The sequence below is a fragment of the Lathyrus oleraceus genome, chromosome 2, assembly GCF_024323335.1.
Source record: "Lathyrus oleraceus cultivar Zhongwan6 chromosome 2, CAAS_Psat_ZW6_1.0, whole genome shotgun sequence".
In the NCBI taxonomy this organism is placed as follows: Eukaryota; Viridiplantae; Streptophyta; class Magnoliopsida; order Fabales; family Fabaceae; genus Lathyrus; species Lathyrus oleraceus.
Window position 1 is genome coordinate 469623771 of NC_066580.1, and position 18475 is coordinate 469642245.

At 35.0% G+C, this 18475-nt stretch overlaps 2 protein-coding genes across 2 annotated transcripts; both read left to right on the plus strand.

Moving 5' to 3' along the window:
• Window positions 1-2096: 2096 nt before the first annotated feature.
• Window positions 2097-2567, plus strand: LOC127123787 (uncharacterized). Its single transcript, XM_051053975.1, has 2 exons — window positions 2097-2135; window positions 2196-2567. The coding sequence occupies exons 1-2, from the start codon at window positions 2097-2099 to the stop codon at window positions 2565-2567; spliced, it is 411 nt and encodes a 136-aa protein (XP_050909932.1).
• An 8276-nt stretch (window positions 2568-10843) lies between these two features.
• On the plus strand, window positions 10844-14432 carry LOC127120478 (mitochondrial outer membrane protein porin 2). The gene is made up of 6 exons (XM_051050915.1): window positions 10844-11039; window positions 11157-11224; window positions 13197-13307; window positions 13388-13474; window positions 13558-13766; window positions 13862-14432. Exons 1-6 carry the CDS (start codon window positions 10991-10993, stop codon window positions 14166-14168), a joined length of 831 nt encoding a protein of 276 aa, XP_050906872.1. The 5' UTR covers window positions 10844-10990; the 3' UTR covers window positions 14169-14432.
• The last annotated feature ends 4043 nt before the right edge of the window (window positions 14433-18475 follow it).

Genomic DNA, 18475 nt, shown 5'->3' on the forward strand with positions numbered 1-18475 from the left:
GTTGTGTCTGATGAACCTGTTTTGATATTGTTGATACATATGTTTGATTTCATATTGCATGAGTATTTTGACCTATAATTTTATTCAATTTCTTCTTATTCGTAATGTTTTTTATATGAGATACTCTTTTAATATGATTTTTGTCACATAAAGAATACTGATTATTAGTCTATGTGTTGGACCTAGGGCCATTGTTGTGCTTACGTTGGTTGAATAGGGATAGGAGACCCCGATTAGTGGCTAGTGAATTAACCCTTTGTTGTATTGTCTAATCATGCTTACCCTGGTGGACTAGAAATAGAAAACTCTGAGTAATGATTAGTGAGCTATATCGCAAGGGATTGCTTATAGTGGTTTTGTTAATTTGTCATTGGATTATAGTGTCAATATCATTCATGTAATGCATCGAACATGAATAGTAATGAAATATGGGATTCTATACACAACCTGACCGCTTTCATAATTATGTATGAACACTTTATTTTATATTCGCATTTCAAACTCGACCATTTCCCCCTTATTTACTATTTCCTATGCATTGCATAATTTTATCTTGTTAAATAACAATCCATATGGATTCGATCTTATTTATTACTACGACATTATCGGTACACTTGATGAGAAGTCATTAAGTTTTTGGCACCACTGCTAGGGACTGTTGATATTTCAACAAGGCAATGCTTGCGCAACATTTTATTTTTAGTTTTTGATCTTTATTTTATTTTATTTTTAATCATAGTGCTACTAAGGTATTTCTTGTTTGTGTATGTGCAACTCAGGATCGAAGCTGACACCATTTGATCCAGAAATTGAAATAATTGCACGTGTTATAAGGAGAGCAGTTAGAGAAGCAACTATAGCTCAAAGGATCTTAATAGAAGATCAACCACTGATTTCTTCAGACGCTGAAGAGGAGATCACCTGGTAGTTGCACCACCCCAAACTATAAAGGATTACTGCAAAAGAATCAATGAAAGACAAGTTTCAAGAGCGTTCGTATGGGAAGACCCCACTAACTTTGATATTAAGAATTCCGTGCTTTCAGGTTTAAGAGACAATTTGTTTGACGGGAACACGGTTAAAGACATGTGGGCACTTCTTGCACATTTTTATGAAGCAGCTTCAATGTGCAAACTAGATGATGTCACAAAAGACCAAGTCAAGCTACGATTATTTGGTTTCCCACTAATTGGAAGGGCTAAAGCTTGGTTACTTTGCCTTCCAAATGTAACAATTTGAATATGGAAGGAGTTGGAGGACAAATTCTTAGAGAGATTCTTCACCACTACACAGTTTGCTGAGCGAAGAGCAAAAATTGTAAATTTTGAGCAATAGGAAACTAAATTGTTGTATGACTCATGAGAAAGATTTAAACTTTTATTACAAAAGTTCCCAAATTATAATATGAATAATATGGAGCAAATGCAGAGTTTTATCAAAGGTCTCAAGAGTTAGAAGAATAACCCTTATTCCAACACCTACAATTTGGGATGGAAGGATCACCCAAATTTCTGATTGAGCAATAACCAAAATTCAAGTGCTAATTAAGGTATGCAACAAGGCCAACAAGCTCCAATCAAAAGGAAGCCTTCACAAATAAAAGAGACCCTGCAAAATTCAGTACGACCACTAAGATTAGTTTCCATTAGGTGAATAAAAACCATGGGACAATGAGTAGGAACCATTATGCATCTATAAAAGATTTGGAGATGCAGATTGATCAGTTATATAAATAAATAACTACTCTACCTAGCTCGAGTGAAGGATTTACAAGTAAAACTGTAGATAATCATAAGAGTGAATCCTGTAAGGCTGTAGAAACTGGTTTTAAGGTGGACACCAACAAGGGTGAAGATGAAATAGTTGAAGAGGTTTTAATGGAAAAGGAATAAGTGATGATTGAAAAAGAGGAGAGTAACAATCAAGGTGACCAAAAGAAGAGAGAATTTACCATTGAATAATTAATAGATAAAACCTCCCATTGTAGAAGGACCAAGAAGTAGATCGTTAATGATCCGAATCTAGAACTACCTGATTACATCAAACCACCGTATCCCATAATTAAGAAGAAACCAGTCCATAAAGATGGGGTAATAATGTTTACAAAGTTTAAAGAGATGCTGACTACACTTCAGGTAAGTATTTTGTTCCATGAGGTTTTAGAACTAACACCTAAGTTTTCTAAATTTATGAAGGCATTACTAAAGGGGACGAAGCAGAAAGTGGTCAAGGAACAAGTAAACATGACTGAGAAAGATGGGATGGCAGTGCCTCAAACATTGCCACCCAAGCTAAAGGACCCATGTAAGTTTACTATCTCTTGTAATATTGGTGGAGTAAAGATCCCACATACTTTATGTGATTTAGGGTCTAGTATAAATTTTATTCCATTGAATAAGGTTAAAGAATTTAACTTGGGAGAGATCATACCGAGTAATATGACTCTTACTTTAGCTGATTCATCTATTACTCACCTGTTTGGTATCTTACAAGACGTGTTAGTACATGTTGATGGTTTAATGTTTCCTGCAAATTTTGTTATACTTGATAGAAAAGGAGATTCATGAGGGTCGGTTATTCTCTGACGCCCATTCTTGGCAACCAGGAAAGCTTTGATAGGCGTGGAAACTGGTGAACTTGTCTTGAAGTTCAATAAAGAAAAAGTGGTTTTCAATGTGTATGACTGGACACGGTATGTGGAGGACTTGGATACATGCTACCATCTAGAGGAAAAGGTAGTAAGGTTGATAAAGGAAAGGAAACAAGTGAATTGATCAGCTTGAGGGTATCCCTTGCGCCTAACGTGCCTTAGGCATGAATTGTCAAACTAATGACGGAAAAAAAGCACTTGATGGGAGTATCGATAAGTATCTATTTTATTTTTTCAATGAATTTTAATTTTTAACATGTACAATTGTGTATTATTTTGCTAGAAGAGAAAATAAGTAAAAAAAGAGAAGAAAAGAAACCAAATGAAGAAGAAAAAAAGGGAAAAAATGAAGCCCATGAAATAATCATGCAAGCAATCACACACGTGATAGGACTTTATCACCTGCGTGATATGTGCATAACGTGCATGATAGAGACGTTAGGGAGAATCTGAGGACCGTTAGCATCACACGTGTAATGAGAGTATAAAACCCGTGATATGGACGTTATAGAGAGACGTTGGGGAAGTGTGTTGCCATTGAGCGTGCGATGGATGTATAATACGTGCGGTGGGCAACAACTAGTTGGTCTATAAATAGTGATTTTTCAAATCACTTTCCCACAACTTTTGCTCTTCTCATTCTACTTCTCACAAACTCATCTGAGCAATCATTTCCGCTTAATACTTTTCTCTGTGCATTATTTTGTGTGTGTGTGTTTTTGTAGGTAAAAATGGCTTCAAAGAGAGGAAGATTGACAAGAGGTTCTTCATTAAGAGCTACCATTACTTCTAATGCTCCCGCCTACCCCAATCTCAAATTTTTTTCTGAGGCTCATATTGGAAAATACCTCAAATTAATGGATTACCATATTATGAGGGAGAAAGCCTTAATTTGAGAAGATTTGCAAGGTTTTTGAGAGGTGGCAGAGGTTCTGCAACAAAGGTGTTAGGTAAGTTTCAACAATTTGACTCGTGAAGCAAATAAAAACACAGGACTAGAAATTTATGCTAACGCGACATTTGGCGAGGTAGGCACCTACATCTTTTATGTGCGAGATAAGTATTTGATTCTTCTTCTTCTGCTATAAATTATCTTTTTAATTTGCAACTTCCTATTATATGTGCTCTTAGGAACTACAGACATGAGCATAAAGTAATAAACGAGGAAATGGCCCAAGTTATGATAGAAGCTTTTTGTAGGTCAGGGGAAGAATGAGTGGTTAAGCGTGGCTTAGCGATGTGACTCAAAACCGTTGAATTCCACCAAATTCTGAGGGCTTGGGCCTCATTTTTTGTGCAATACTTAGAAGTCGCGTCTAACCAATCACAATTTACTGTGAAGCGGTGTTTAGGACTTTTATCTCTTTTGAGGGGGGGAACCTATTTATTTAGGGCATTTAATTGCTGAAAATATCAAATACATGGCTAACACTGCACAAAGAGCTTGTGGACATTTTTGTGTTATAAATGAATTGTGTAGGAGAGCAGGTGTTCCCGCTTACCCCGAAGATGAGATGATTAATTCGAAAACACCACTAAACGCTTCGGCTATAAGGAGACTGCAACACATGCATCAACGAGAAGTTGCTCAAAATGACCAAGAGGAAAATCAAGTGGTAAATGATGAAGGGTTCTACCAATCATAAGTGCATAACCAACCAGAGCAAATACAAGGTCAATAGGCTTCAGAGTTTCAAAGAAGAATGGAAGCTTACACAGTTAGGGTTATAAGGTGGATAATGGAAGTTTCACCCACTTTGTATGTTGAACCTTTGATATTCGATCATGTATTCTGAGACTTCTATAATTAGCAAGAAGAACACATTTGGGCTCAAAGCTTATGAGCCCGATTTGCAACAACTGAAGTGATGGATAATTATTTCACAAACCAAGATAAAAAGCAAGCAATGAGGAGAGACCATATGCGAGCAAAATGGACTAGGCAGAATAACGACTTCAATAACACAATGAATGATATGCATGACCTTTTCCGCAATGATAACATATGAAAAGATATATAGTTTGTTTTTATTTCTTAGAAGATTTTTATTTTATTTTAAAATATATACCTAGAGAAGAGTAATAGTTACTATAAGTACTCTTCCCCATTATATTATTCAGTTTAATTGTCTTTAGTGAGCAAGTTTGTAGCCATGTTCCTTTCAGATTTACAAATTTGCACCTTTAGCATTGAACAAATGAACCAAAAGGAACTTGATCATCAGGAAAACAACTTACAACTTGAAGGCAAAGGATGATAAAAGAATCAAATAACTTGTACTCAACCTTCAGATACCTCAACTAGTAAGGTTTGATCCAAATAAAATCCATTGTTCAGTATTCTTTCTTATTGAATGTATCCATACATTATCGTTTTATCTTGTTTAATCTATTTCCAATTAAATTTATCTGGTTTGATTGACACACACCGAGACAGTTGTTTATTATAACTTTAAGCCTTTTTAGTCACCCTATAGTAATAGGTATATCCGTTGCTAGCCACTTTGAACTTAGCCTTTTTTTCGGTGACTTAGCCTTAACTTTTAGCCGTATGACTTGAAATATATTATCTTTCCACTCTCTCTTTGGAGTTAGGTAGAATTTTAATTCTTAAATAGTATGAAAAATGTTAAGTTTGGGGTTGTTCTTGGAAGTGAGCAAAGTTCTAAGTTTGGGGTTAGGTACTAGAGAATTGGTCAAAAACTTCAATAATTGTGAGAAAATAAGAAGTGGAAAAAGACACTTATTTATAAAAAAATTAAGAATTCAAAAATGCATGATAAGGATCATAATAGTAAAATCTCTAGTATTATCGAGAAAGAATAAAGGGGTGTGATAATAGAATGAGAACTAGGCACCTAACTCCAAAGGTTTAAATCTACTTTCCCAAAAATATCCTACCCGAACATAAGCCAAGATACAACCGAAAAAACCCTAAAATGTGTGTGTTTTGATTTCTTCGATGAATTATATTAAACATGATAAAAATAAGTATAAATTATTTTGCATGTTGATTGAGAGATTACCTTATCCATTGAGCGAGTCAATGTGAGATGAGAGGCAGGTTGAGTACTCGTCAAAGTTTGAGGACGTTTTTCAAAATTTGTTGGATGGAAGTTGGAAGCTAGAATGATGGTCAGGTAAAGAAAAAATTATGTGGTGATGTTCAAATGGTTATTGTGAGACTTGTTTTCTGTTTGGAATGTGCAGTTGCAAACAAGTTACTTGAGGACAAACAATGATTCAAGTTTGGGGTTATCATGACAGTTTGTCATTGCATGAATTCGGCCGAAGAAACGAATCAAAACAAGTTAAAGATGAGCAAAAAGGAAGAAGAAATACCAAATAATTAGAAAAAAAAATAGCTAAGTGTGAAGAAATAGGGACTTAGTGAAAATTAGATGAAAAAGGGAGCAAAATTGTGCAACTAAAGGAATAATCACGCGTAACATTGCACGTGCGATAGGAATTTGTCAACTGCATCACGCACGCGATGTAGGTCATTACGTGCATGATGACCCTTTTTTTGTGGATTCTCTGACGCATTTTGATCCATTCTAAAGGCTTTTAAAGGGGATTTTGACACTTTTTCAAGGGTTATAAAATTTGGCACAACAAGTATGAGTTTTACAACACTAAAAGTGATTTTTGAGAGCATTTGAAGTCATTTGAGGTCAATCCTTTAAGGGATCTCATATGCAATTATTAATAATAATTTTGGGTATTGTATTTTGAATTATGAGTAGCTAAATTTTTCTAGGTTAGGTTGTGTTTGGCGAACCAGTTTTGATATTATTGGGACATATGTTTGATTTGATATTACATGAGTATTTTGACCTATAATTTTATTCAATTGCTCCTTGTTCATAATGATTTTTATGTGAAATACTCTTTTAATTTGATTTTAGGCACATAGAGAATATTGACCATTAGTCTATGTGTTGGACTTATGGCAATTGTTGTGCTTACGCTGGTTGAATAGGGATTTGAGACCCCGAGTAGTGGCTAGTGAATTAATATTTTGTTGCATTGTCGAATTCTGCTTATGCTGGTGGAAAAGGGATAGAAAAATCTGAGTAGTGATTAGTGAGATATATCGCAAGAGATTGATTATAGCAGTTTTGTTAATTTTCCTTGGGATTATAGTGTCAATATCATTTATGTAATGCATCGAACATCAAGAATAGAGAAATATGGAATTATATACACAACCTGACCGTTTTCGTAATTATGTCTGAACACTTTATTTTATTTTCGCATTTTAAACTCAAAAACTACCACAATTTACTATTTCCTATGCATTACACAATTTTGTCTGGTTAATTAACAGTCCCTGTGGAATCAATTTTATTTATTACTGCGACATTATTGGTACACTTGCCGATAAGTCATCATTCCTCAGATGAAAAAGTTGAATGTACTGACAATTACCAGAGAGATCATCCTTAATCCAACACATATATGGGATAGGAATACCATCCTAGCTTCAGATGGAGCAATAATTAAGGCCAAGCCTCAAATTAAGGAGTTTGCCAACATCAAAATCAACAATCGAGGAAACATTATACCATGGAGGAAATCATCACTCAATTTATGAAGATGACACATAGAAACTTTTAAATTTTCAAGGTTAATCAATAAACTGCAAACAAGAATAATGAATTCTCCATTAGAAATTTAGAAACTCAAATTGGGCAGCTGCTAAGATAAATGACCACCCATCTACTTCGTGATTTGCACGAAATACGTACCCTTGATAATCCCAAAAATGAAGCTTGTAAAAAGATTGAGATAAGAAGAAAAAAAATTCTTATAAAGTTTAGTCCTAGAATAACCAAGAAAAAAAATGAACGAATGAGTAGAAAGAAAATCGAGGAGTAGTTTAAAATGAGGGAGTAGCTGAAAAATAAATTGAAAAAATAAGAAAATAAAGAAAAAAATGGAGAGAAAATTATGAACGGGGAGGATAAAAATAAAGAGAAAGAATCTCCACCATATGAAAAACTACCTTATCCTAATTTGAAGAAGAAATATGAACAAGAATGACACTTCAAGAAATTCATGGGGATGCTTGTTAAACTACATATTAACATCTTTTTTGCCGAAGTCTTAAAAAAAATTCAAGTTTATGCTAAATTTATTAAGGATTTATTGACAAGGAAAATAAATCTACTTGATGATGAAAATGTGGCGTTGAATAAATAGTGTAGTGCAATCATTGAGAGAAAGCTTTCCACAAAGTTAAAACATCCAAGGAGCTTTACAATTCGATGCAAGATCGAGAAACTAAGTGTGGGAAGAGCCCTTTGAGATTTGGGGACAAGTATACGTGTTTTTTTCTTTCAATGATGAGGAAGTTAGATTGAGGGGATTTTAAAACTACAGATATGACATTAAAACTAGCTGAAAAATCGGTTTTATATCTATATGGTGTAATGGGTAATATGTTAGTGGAAATTATTGATTTTGTATTCCTAGATGACTTTGTTATCCTAAACATAAATGAATATTTAGAGACACCTCTACTTTTAGAGAGAATACTTTTAGAGAGTGAAAGAGCTATAATAGATGTAGAGATAGGTGATCATGTCGAGATTCCAAGACAAACAAGTGATCTTCAATGTCTTTGAGACTGTGCGTTATCAAAATGGGAAATCTCAATTTTTTTTGAGATTGGCATGGTTGAAGATCTAATGGAAGATGAAAAATTAAATGAAAAAATATATCTAACTTTAAAGAGAGTGCTTGTGAGCTATGTGACAACAACTAATGAAAGACTCGATGATGAAGAGAAAGTCTTGTGCGAGGCATCTCAAAACCTTATAAAGTTAAAAGATTAAGAGAGAACTAAAAATCTTTAATCCCACTTCAAGTATGTTTTCTTGAATTAAAGTTTCACTAAAAAAAACATCATCAACAACTATTTAATCAAGTCTAAAAATGGGATTACGAGGGTTTTGTAAGAGAATAAAAGTGTGCTTGATTGGAACATTTATGATTTTAAAAACATAAACAATCTATTACATGCATAAGATCAAGATGGAAGAATAATACAACCACTCATCCGACCTCAATGACAACTAATTCTAACAATGAAGTAAGTGGTTAAGAAAGTTATTCATAAGCTGCTTGAAGTCGAGATGATATATCCAAATTTTGATAGTTTGTGGACAAGTACAATTCATGCAGTCCCAAAGAAGGGCAATATGGCAATGATGAAAAACGAGAATAATGAGTTAATATTGATGCATATTGTTACCGGATGAATGATGTGCATATAATACAAGAGGTTGCATTTGGTAATTGGAAAGAATAATTTCCCATTGTTATTAATGAACCACATGTTAGAAGTATTGAAGGGACAAGTCTCATACTATTTATTGGATGGATATTCAGGTTGTAACCAAATAGTATTTTGTGAGTATTTACTTACCATAAGATGCCTTTCAACCTATGTGACGCTCTAGCTACTTTTCAAAGGTGCACAATTTCATTTTTATGACATGATTGAAAATTCAATAGAGGTATTTATAGACAATTTTTATGTTTTTGGAAAACAATTCAATACTGATCTAAATCCTCTAATGTTGTTTTTTTTAAAAAATGCATTGAGATTAATCTTATTTTAAATGTGGAAAAATGTCACTTTATAATTACATAAGAGATTGTCTCAAGACATAAAATATCTTAGAAAGTCATTGGAGTGATCAAGCTAAGATAGAGGTGATATAAAAACTACCACCATCTTTAAACGTGAAAAAAGAGTGAGAAGTTTTCCAAGACATGCCGACTTTTACCGGCGTTTTATAAAGACTTCTCACAAATTACAAAACTTGTATGCAATATCCTTATTAGAGAAAATGATTTTAATATTGAAAATGAGTGTTTAGAGTCTTTCATGCTTATTAAAGAAAAGATGGTCACCACACTCATAACAAAAATCCCTAATTCGAAACTATCTTTTGAGCTCACGTATGATGTTAGTGATTACACGGTTTGCTCTTACACGGTTTGGAGCAGTGCTCGGCCAACAAAATGCAAATTATTTCCATGTTATATACTATGCGAGCAAGGTCATAAGTGAGATTAAGTAAACTACATTATTACCGAGAAGGAAGTACTCGCAATAATATTTGCATTGAAAAATACGCTCTTACCTAATTGATTTCAAGGTTATTGTGTTTACATATTATGCATAGTTAAGACACTTGTTATATAAGGGGGAAGTCTAAATTCTGTTTGTGAAGATTAATTCTTTTGTTACAAGAGTTTGATTTTGAGATCAAAGATAAGAAGGGAATTGTTGTGATGGCTGATCACCTATCAAGATTGGAGAACTCTAACATCATAAATAAAGAAAAAAAGTATAGAGGAGTTTCCAAACGATAAACTATTTACGATTATTAAAATATGATAGTTTACTGACGTGCTTAGTTGATGTGTCACTTATACCTTTATATATTTATTGCTTGTACAATAAATATAGTAGAGAAGTGAGTTGTCTTTTACACCAAACTATGCTCTAATTATCTCCTTTGTTTTGGGATTTCAGAGATATATGCTCTAAAATTGAATGTGAATTGTCGACTTAACTCTTCTCGAGACCCTATGGAGTTATCTTCCATATTCTTCTTGAATTTTTGCTCTCTCCTTAATAGTTAAAGTGAATAGTCTATGTTTTACCACTTTTACTCATCAATTATTAAAGACGTCTTCACGTTCTTGTTTGTTATGTCTCTATTTAAGAAGGGATTTCTCCAATTATTTGAGAATGAGAAATTTTTTAATTTTATTTATGGACAATTCAGCAATTCTATTATCACTATTTTCTACTGTTTTGTCATTTGTTCTCCCATTTATCTTGTGCTACGAGATGGAGACCACGAGGAAGACGTTTTTTAAATTGTGTATTAGAAATTTAGGTTACGACATAATCATTCTATTTGCTATGCAATAATGCATGAAAAGATAAGTTATTATACGACCAAAATTTAAAATGCAATTAACATTTCAACAACACTTGTAGAATCACGACCATGGCATTTTAACGCTGGCGTGCGGTCCCACGCACGCATCTCATTCTTTTAAACAATCAACGGCTAAAAACCTCCAGATCACCACTTTCCCATGATTTGGACCAATCCACATTCCAATCGGAAAATCACTACCCTACATTTCATCCTCTTTTATTATTTTATTTTTTAACATTTAAAATATAAAGAAATTGCCAGAAATAAAATTTCCCATTTCCTCGCCACACCCTGTTTCGTGAACCACAGTTCATCAAGATCTCTCTCTCTTTCTCTCTCTAACACACATTCTCTCTCTCTAGAATCGAAGATGGGAAAGGGACCGGGTCTGTACTCCGATATCGGCAAGTTAGCCAAAGGTGAAACTGTTCTTCTTCGCTCTATCTCTCACAATCTCTGTTATGGATTCGATAACACTTTTGTGAAACCTGAAATCAGAATTCACTCTAATCATTTTGATTTGTTTCTGCTCTTAGATCTTTTGACAAAGGATTACAACTCCGATCAGAAACTCACCGTTAAATCTTTCAGCACCACTGGAGTCGTAAGCTCTTCGAATTTCACATGTTAATTTCATTATTAGATATGAGGTTTCTGAATTTCTAGCTGAGATCTAGCGTGATCCTAGACGTAGCAGTTTGTTAATTTGCATTGTGAGTTTGATGATAATCTGTTCCTGTTCCTTTAAGAGCATCGTTAATAATTGCTTCTATTTTATGTTATGTGTTTTTGGCTTATACATAAGAATTTATAGCTGCCTCTTTTATTTATTTGTTTCTGAAAAAAATGTTGAACAATCAAGTTTACATATGAGGAATATTTGAATATTTCATGTATATTGTTGTATGATTTGTTCCACTTTTGGAGGAGCTAAAATTGATTGAGTCGGAGAATTGATTTGGAGATATTTGGATATTTTCAAGTAGAATTGATTTAAACTCGAAGTTAAAATTTGTATTTTTTGATTTTTAATGATGTTATTTGTCCTTGAATTTATTTTTCAACTCATGTCCAAACATAAATTACTTTACCTTTGACTTATTTTAGTCAGAATTAATTCATTGGAAATCAATGTGTCACCTCATAATCCTACATGTTATGTTGCGTGGTCACCACGATGTGCTGATCCGTACTGCACACAAATTTATCTCTGCAAATGATAAAATGAAATAATAGAGGATATTGGATGTGTCATCACAAATCACTAGCTCTGCCCCAAGTCCATTGCTTCTGTATAAACTTGTTTTGTGCTGTTCTATTTTTGTGTGGCTTATTGCTAGTCATAAGAGTGGAGCATGTGGTTTTCAAAACATGTTGGACATGTGAGTCCCTACAAATCATCAATTATCCTAGTTGTTGTGCAGAAAAACAGTCTTTATTATAACATGGTTGTTTTAGACAAAATGGAAATCACTTGGATGTGAATCGTTGGGGAGTAATACTACATGAACAGTAAGGAAACTGAATGTTTAAGGCCAACTGGATTGATGTAGACTTAGACAGAGGTTTTTTTTTATAGTTTGATGTAATAATGCTACATCCAAGAAATTAGTGCTAGGCACTACCCTTGGATGGTGTTGGGAATCAGAAATAGAAGAAACAGATAGAGAGATAGAATCAAAATAGAAAATAGTTTTAAATGGGGAGTTCTTGACGATCATTGCCGGTGAAAGCCATCATGCAAGTTGTGCTGTTTTCATGCCTGAAATACTTGGGTTTTGAATTTTGGTATATACTATTCAAGTTCATAAATCATTTTTAAAACTTGACATAATAACCAGTTTTCTTAGTAGTGTAGTCGGTATTGGAAACTATCTAACTAGTTGTTCAGCTTTACCAATTAATTATCTGGTATTTGAAATACCCATTTATTGCATAAGAAAAATCACTAAAGAAAGGCCAAATATAGACCAGAGGTTGAGAGAAATTGTTTGGTTGTTGAAATTTTATTTGTAAGCATCTAAGTAATCGAAAGAACATAATTAAGACTGAGAAAATGCAATACTTTAAGTTCATTTTTCTTATGCAATTTTATTTGTAAGCATCTAAGTAATCGAAAGAACATAATTAAGACTGATAATGGATACATGTTAATAGCATTGAAGGCTTTTCAGCTTGGTTGTTCTGAAAGCAATACTTTAAGTTCACTTTTTATACTCTTATCCTTTTCTTACTTTTTATTATGAAACAATAAGTGCGTGCTGGCTTAACAGCCTACAACCCATGAATACAAGATCATTTTTAATATAGTATTGCGGTGCATTCATGTTGAAGATGATGTTTTACGTCTAAGTGGCAGCTGTTTACAGTTTTATTTCCTCCAAGCTGTCCATGTCTTGAAACTATATGATCTTTTTAAGTTATTGTCTGGTTATTGTATTTTTCTTGTTATCGTTATTGCTTTTGTAATACTAAGCATGCACTACGGTGATGATGGTCACTTAAGATCATTTGCTAGGAGCAAATCATGTCTAATATTCACTTAAACAATGGCTTCTTCATTTTTCCCCTTTCAGGCCCTCACTTCAACTGCTCTGAAAAAAGGAGGACTCTCAACTGGAGATGTGGCAGCACTGTACAAGTATAAGAACACCCTTATTGATGTCAAACTTGACACAGCATCAACTGTGGGTTACTTTGCCTTTTTAGATAATAATGATGTTATACACTCTTAAGTAAATCCTCTTATTGGTTCTATCTTTTCCAGATCAACACGACCCTCACATTCACCGACCTTTTTCCATCCACGAAGACTAAAGTTTCATTTAAGCTGCCTGATTATAATTCTGGCAAGGTACATAACTATGACTCTATTTTATGATAAATGACTGGAGTGATCTAGGCGGTTTCTGAAAATGTCTAATTTGTCTTTGACAGTTAGAGGTTCAATACTTCCATGACCATGCTACCATAACCTCAGTCGCTACACTGAAGCAATCCCCTATCTTTGATGTTTCTGCCACTTTCGGTACCCCAACCGCTGCAATTGGTGCTGAGGCAGGCTATGATACTCAATCTGGTCGTTTTACTAAATACAACACTGGAATTAGTTTCACGAAATCCGATTCATCTGCTTCAGTAATCATGTAAGATTCTTGTTTTACTCAGATTTCTGTTACAAATCTCTTGCAATAGCTCATATGAGCGTCAAATTGAAATTGAACATGTTATTGCCTATCAGTGGTGACAAGGGTGACAGCATTAAAGTATCTTACCTCCACCATCTAGACCAACTCAAGAAGAGTGCTGCTGTTGTGGATATCACCAGAAAGTTCTCGGCAAATCAGAATACTATTACGGTTGGTGGGTCTTTTGCTATTGACCCTCTGACACAGGCCAAAGTAAGGTTCAACAATTATGGAAAACTTGGCGGCCTGCTACAGCACGAGATTTTCCCCAAGTCAGTGCTGACTATTTCCGGTGAGGTTGATACCAAGGCCCTGGATAAAAATCCCAAGTTTGGTTTGGCCATTGATCTCAAACCTTGAAGTTTTCCTTTATTTTTGAAACGTGTGATTGAAATCAAAACTCTATTCAATATTTTTTGGGTGGCCCTTGAAGGGAGGGCAGAATAATAAGTTCCACATATGAGCGTTGCTAGGTTCTTTCTAAACGGATGAATCGTCTCAATAACTTGAATCCACCTGTTATTTATGTTTCCTATTTTTTCTTAAATATTCTACTTTCCTTATTACACTGTAGTAAACATTCTGATATGTGGAAGTCTTGTTCTCTTGGAGGATTCTTATCAATTATGCTTCGCTCAAAGTTCTATTTTCCATATTTTCTGTCACGTGCTCTTTTACACACATTGGTTGATTTATGCCCATGTCTGAGTTTTCAGTTTTAAGTATTAGCTAGTTAGAGATGGTTAAATGTAACTTTATTTTTAATAAAATTAAGGTTCTTTCAAGTTTACCTTGTAAAAGTATCGTCCACTTTCAGTCCATACTTCTAAAGTGATGGGCTAAAAGCATCTATTTTAATAAAAAGGCGAGGACCAGTAAAATTCAGAGACTAAAATCAAAATTAATATTTTATAGTGGTTAAGACGTATTGTCTTTTAAAAAAGTGTTAAATTTCCATTTCCTCGGTAACATATAAGTGTTATATTCTTTTATTTTATTTTTTTTTCTATTTTTGTTATGTTAAATATATAAGCTAATGTAGAAATCAAAATCATTATAACACCTAGTAAAAGGTAAGTAAACAAAGTAATATACTTTATCATGATTTTTACTAAGTCGGATTCTTTAGCTTTAAATGAGATAATTAACTGATATGTATATAGTATTATTCTTATCAAGAAAGCACTTCTACATCTCCAAGGTATAAAGCCAGATTGGTAGTGAAAGGTTTCGGATAAAGAAAGGGTGTTGATCTAAAATAGAAGTCCCCTCCTTGTACCTCAAATTCATCAAGGAATTCAACAAATACAACTTATTATTCCCTGATTTAGAAGCATATAAAGATTCAATCTTCTTCCACAAGGTTCTTGCATGTTCCTCATTAACAATGTGATTATAAACATTGTCTTCTACATATTGCCGAATAAAATCACAAACCTGCTGATGTTCAAAACTCTAATCCTCATCAGTCTTGGATTCTGGTTTCTCACTAGCAAACACAGGAAGATGCAAATTCTTCACAAATAACATATCCTTCATTTTTCCCTTCCACAAGTGATAATTAGAGCCATTCAAACAGATCATTCTATTTTATTTTCCTCCATCATTCAAACAAGTCAAACAGCCCCTTAACCAAAGAGCTCTGATACCACTCTGATAGGAAATTCAACAACAAATAACAATAACAACTCTAACAGAGTAATATGCAGCGGATAATCAATTTCCCAAACTTGCAAGAATCTGTGAGGAGCAACAACAAATAATCACGGCAACTAAAATCACCGCCACAAGGGACACAATAATTTTTAACATGGAAAAACCTTCTCAATGTGAGAAGTAAACAACCACGGGACCAAGCTAGTAATAGAGCTCCACTATGATCAAAATATGGGTACAAGAGAGTTATAAATATGGCACAAATTCGTGCTCAGTAACCAGCCAAAAACAGCAAGGTAACCAGCATAACAATCAGCCAAAACAATGAGAAAACAAGCATGAAATTGAGAATAAAATTCAGCAGAAAAATCAGAAAATACTGCTACTGTCCGAGCTCGATTTCTCCCACCTCAGACCTCTGATTGACGATCCAAATGGTCAGATTGAAGTACCACGAGTCACGAACCTGCTGTCCAAATTTCAGCCCGATCCGACGGTGAACGAAGGAGAAATCGCAAATCTAGTGCAGTTGCTCTGTTTTATGCGAAAATGGATTTTGCTCTTCATCTCTCACTTTTCTCTTGCCTCACTATTTTAATTCAGCTCTCTAACCCTCACTAATCTGACCTCTCTCCACTTGGTTAAGTGAGACACATGGGCTTGCACATATTGAGCCTTTCTCCACATAGGAAGGGAGCCCAAAACCCAACATATCTCCCCCTCACAACTATGTGGAGGTGACCGCCAAACCGGCGATCTCACAACAAGTTTCAAACTTGTTTCTCGGTAATGCCTTGGTCATCATATTAGCACCATTATCATCTGTATGAACCTTGGCCAATTCCAACAACCCAGCATCCAAAGCATCACGTATCCGATGATACCTAACATCAATGTGCTTGGACCTAGAATGAAAAGTTGAATTCTTACCAAGATGAATTGCACTTTGACTATCACAAAATAACAAGTACTTATCTTGAACAAAACCAAGCTCCTGCAATAATTTCTTCAACCATAACAATTCCTTGCATGCTTCTGTAATGGTAATGAACTCTGCCTCAGTAGTGGACAATGCAACACACCTCTGCAATCTGGATTGCCATGCCACAGCTCCCCCTGCAAACTTAATCAAGTAGCCTGAAGTAGACTTTCTGGAATCAATGTCTCCAGCCATATTAGAATCAGTATATCCCACAAGAGTAGGCTTATCACCTCCAAAACAAAGCCTCAAACTGGTAGTACCACGAAGATACCTCAAAATCTATTTCACAACATTCCAATGCTCTCTACCTGGATTAGACAGAAATCTACTAACTGTACCAACAAGATGTGCAATATCAGGCCTTGTACACACCATTGCATACATTAAACTACCCACAACAGATGCATAAGGAACCCGTTGCATATCTGATTTTTCAGCTTCATTGGAAGGACTCTGACTAGTACTCAATTTAAAATGAGTAGCAAGAGGAGTACTTACAGCCTTAGCATTTTCCATCTGGAACCTCTGTAACACTCTTTCAACATAGTGTTCTTGTGACAGCCAAAGTTTCTTCTTGTTCCTGTCACGCATGATTCTTATACCAAGAATCTGCTTAGCAGCTCCCATGTCTTTCATGGCAAATGACTCGCCCAATTTCTTCTTCAACCTGTCAATCATGGAAATATTTTTCCCAACAATAAGCATGTCATCAACATACAGTAATAGGATAATGAAATCATCATCAGCAAACTTTTTAACAAAGACACAGTGATCAGAAGTAGTCTTCTTGTAGCCTTGCTCACACATAACTGACTCAAACTTCTTGTACCACTGACGCGGGGCCTGCTTCAATCCATATAGACTCTTTCTCAGCCTACACACATAGTCTTCCTTGCCTTTAACCAGAAAGCCATCAGGTTGCTTCATGTAAATCTCTTCCTCCAAGTCACCATGAAGGAAAGCGGTTTTGACATCCATTTGCTCTACCTCCAAATTAAGAGTAGCAGCCAAACTCAACACGGTTCTAATGGATGACATCTTCACCACAGGAGAAAAAATCTCATTGAAATCAACACCCTTTCTCTGTCTGAAACCTTTCACAACCAATCTGGCTTTATACCTTGAAGATGTAGAAGTGCTTTCTTGCTTCACCCTGAAGATCCACCTGTTTTCCAAAGCCTTCTTGCCCTTAGGCAATTTCACCAAATAAAAAGTGTGATTATCATGCAAAGACTTCATTTCATCTTGCATAGCATCCAGCCACTTCTTCTTTTCATCACTCTCCATGGCTTCATCATAACATTCATGTTCTCCTCCATCAGTCAAGGTAACATAGTCATCAGAAGGATACCTGGTGGATGGTTTCCTCTGCCTAGTAGACCTCCAAACTTGAGCTTGAGGGAGTTCAGGAGCATCACCAAGATCCTCATCTTGTGACATTTCATGTTCCTCTTCAGCATCATCATTAGGAACATCAAAATTATCTCCAAGTTGCTGATCACCAACATCATCATGTTACTCATCATTCTGAACATTATTTTCAGCAGTATCCAGATCATGTATAGGCATTCGAACTGGATCAACATCAGACAAACCATTATCAATCTCAGGTGCAGTCTTTTCCATCTTATCAATGTCTTCAATGGTTTGGTCTTCCATGAACTTCACATCACGGCTTCTAACATCTTTCTTCTCAACTGGATCATACAGCTTGTATCCAAATTCATCCTGACCATAACCGATAAAGATGCACTGTCTTATCTTCGCATCCAACTTGGATCTCTCATCCTTTGGAACATCCACATATGCTTTGCAACCGAAGACACGCAAATGATCATACCTGACATTCTTGCCAAACCAAATCTTGTCTGGCACCTCAGCATTCAAAGCAACCGCATGACTCAGATTAATAACATGCACTACCGTGTACAATGCTTCACCCCAGAAATGCTTAGGCAACTTTGCTTCAGAAAGCATACACCTAACTCTTTCAATCAATGTCTTGTTCATTCTCTCTGCTAAACCATTC

Coding starts and splice junctions, on each gene's coding strand:
- LOC127123787 (XM_051053975.1), top strand. CDS start 2,097: ATGTTTACAAAGTTTAAAGAGATGCTGACTACACTTCAG. Junction 2,136..2,195: donor AGATGCTGACTACACTTCAG/GTAAGTATTTTG, acceptor AAATTTATGAAG/GCATTACTAAAGGGGACGAA.
- LOC127120478 (XM_051050915.1), top strand. CDS start 10,991: ATGGGAAAGGGACCGGGTCTGTACTCCGATATCGGCAAGTTAGCCAAA. Junction 13,475..13,557: donor CTGATTATAATTCTGGCAAG/GTACATAACTAT, acceptor TGTCTTTGACAG/TTAGAGGTTCAATACTTCCA. Junction 13,767..13,861: donor TCATCTGCTTCAGTAATCAT/GTAAGATTCTTG, acceptor ATTGCCTATCAG/TGGTGACAAGGGTGACAGCA.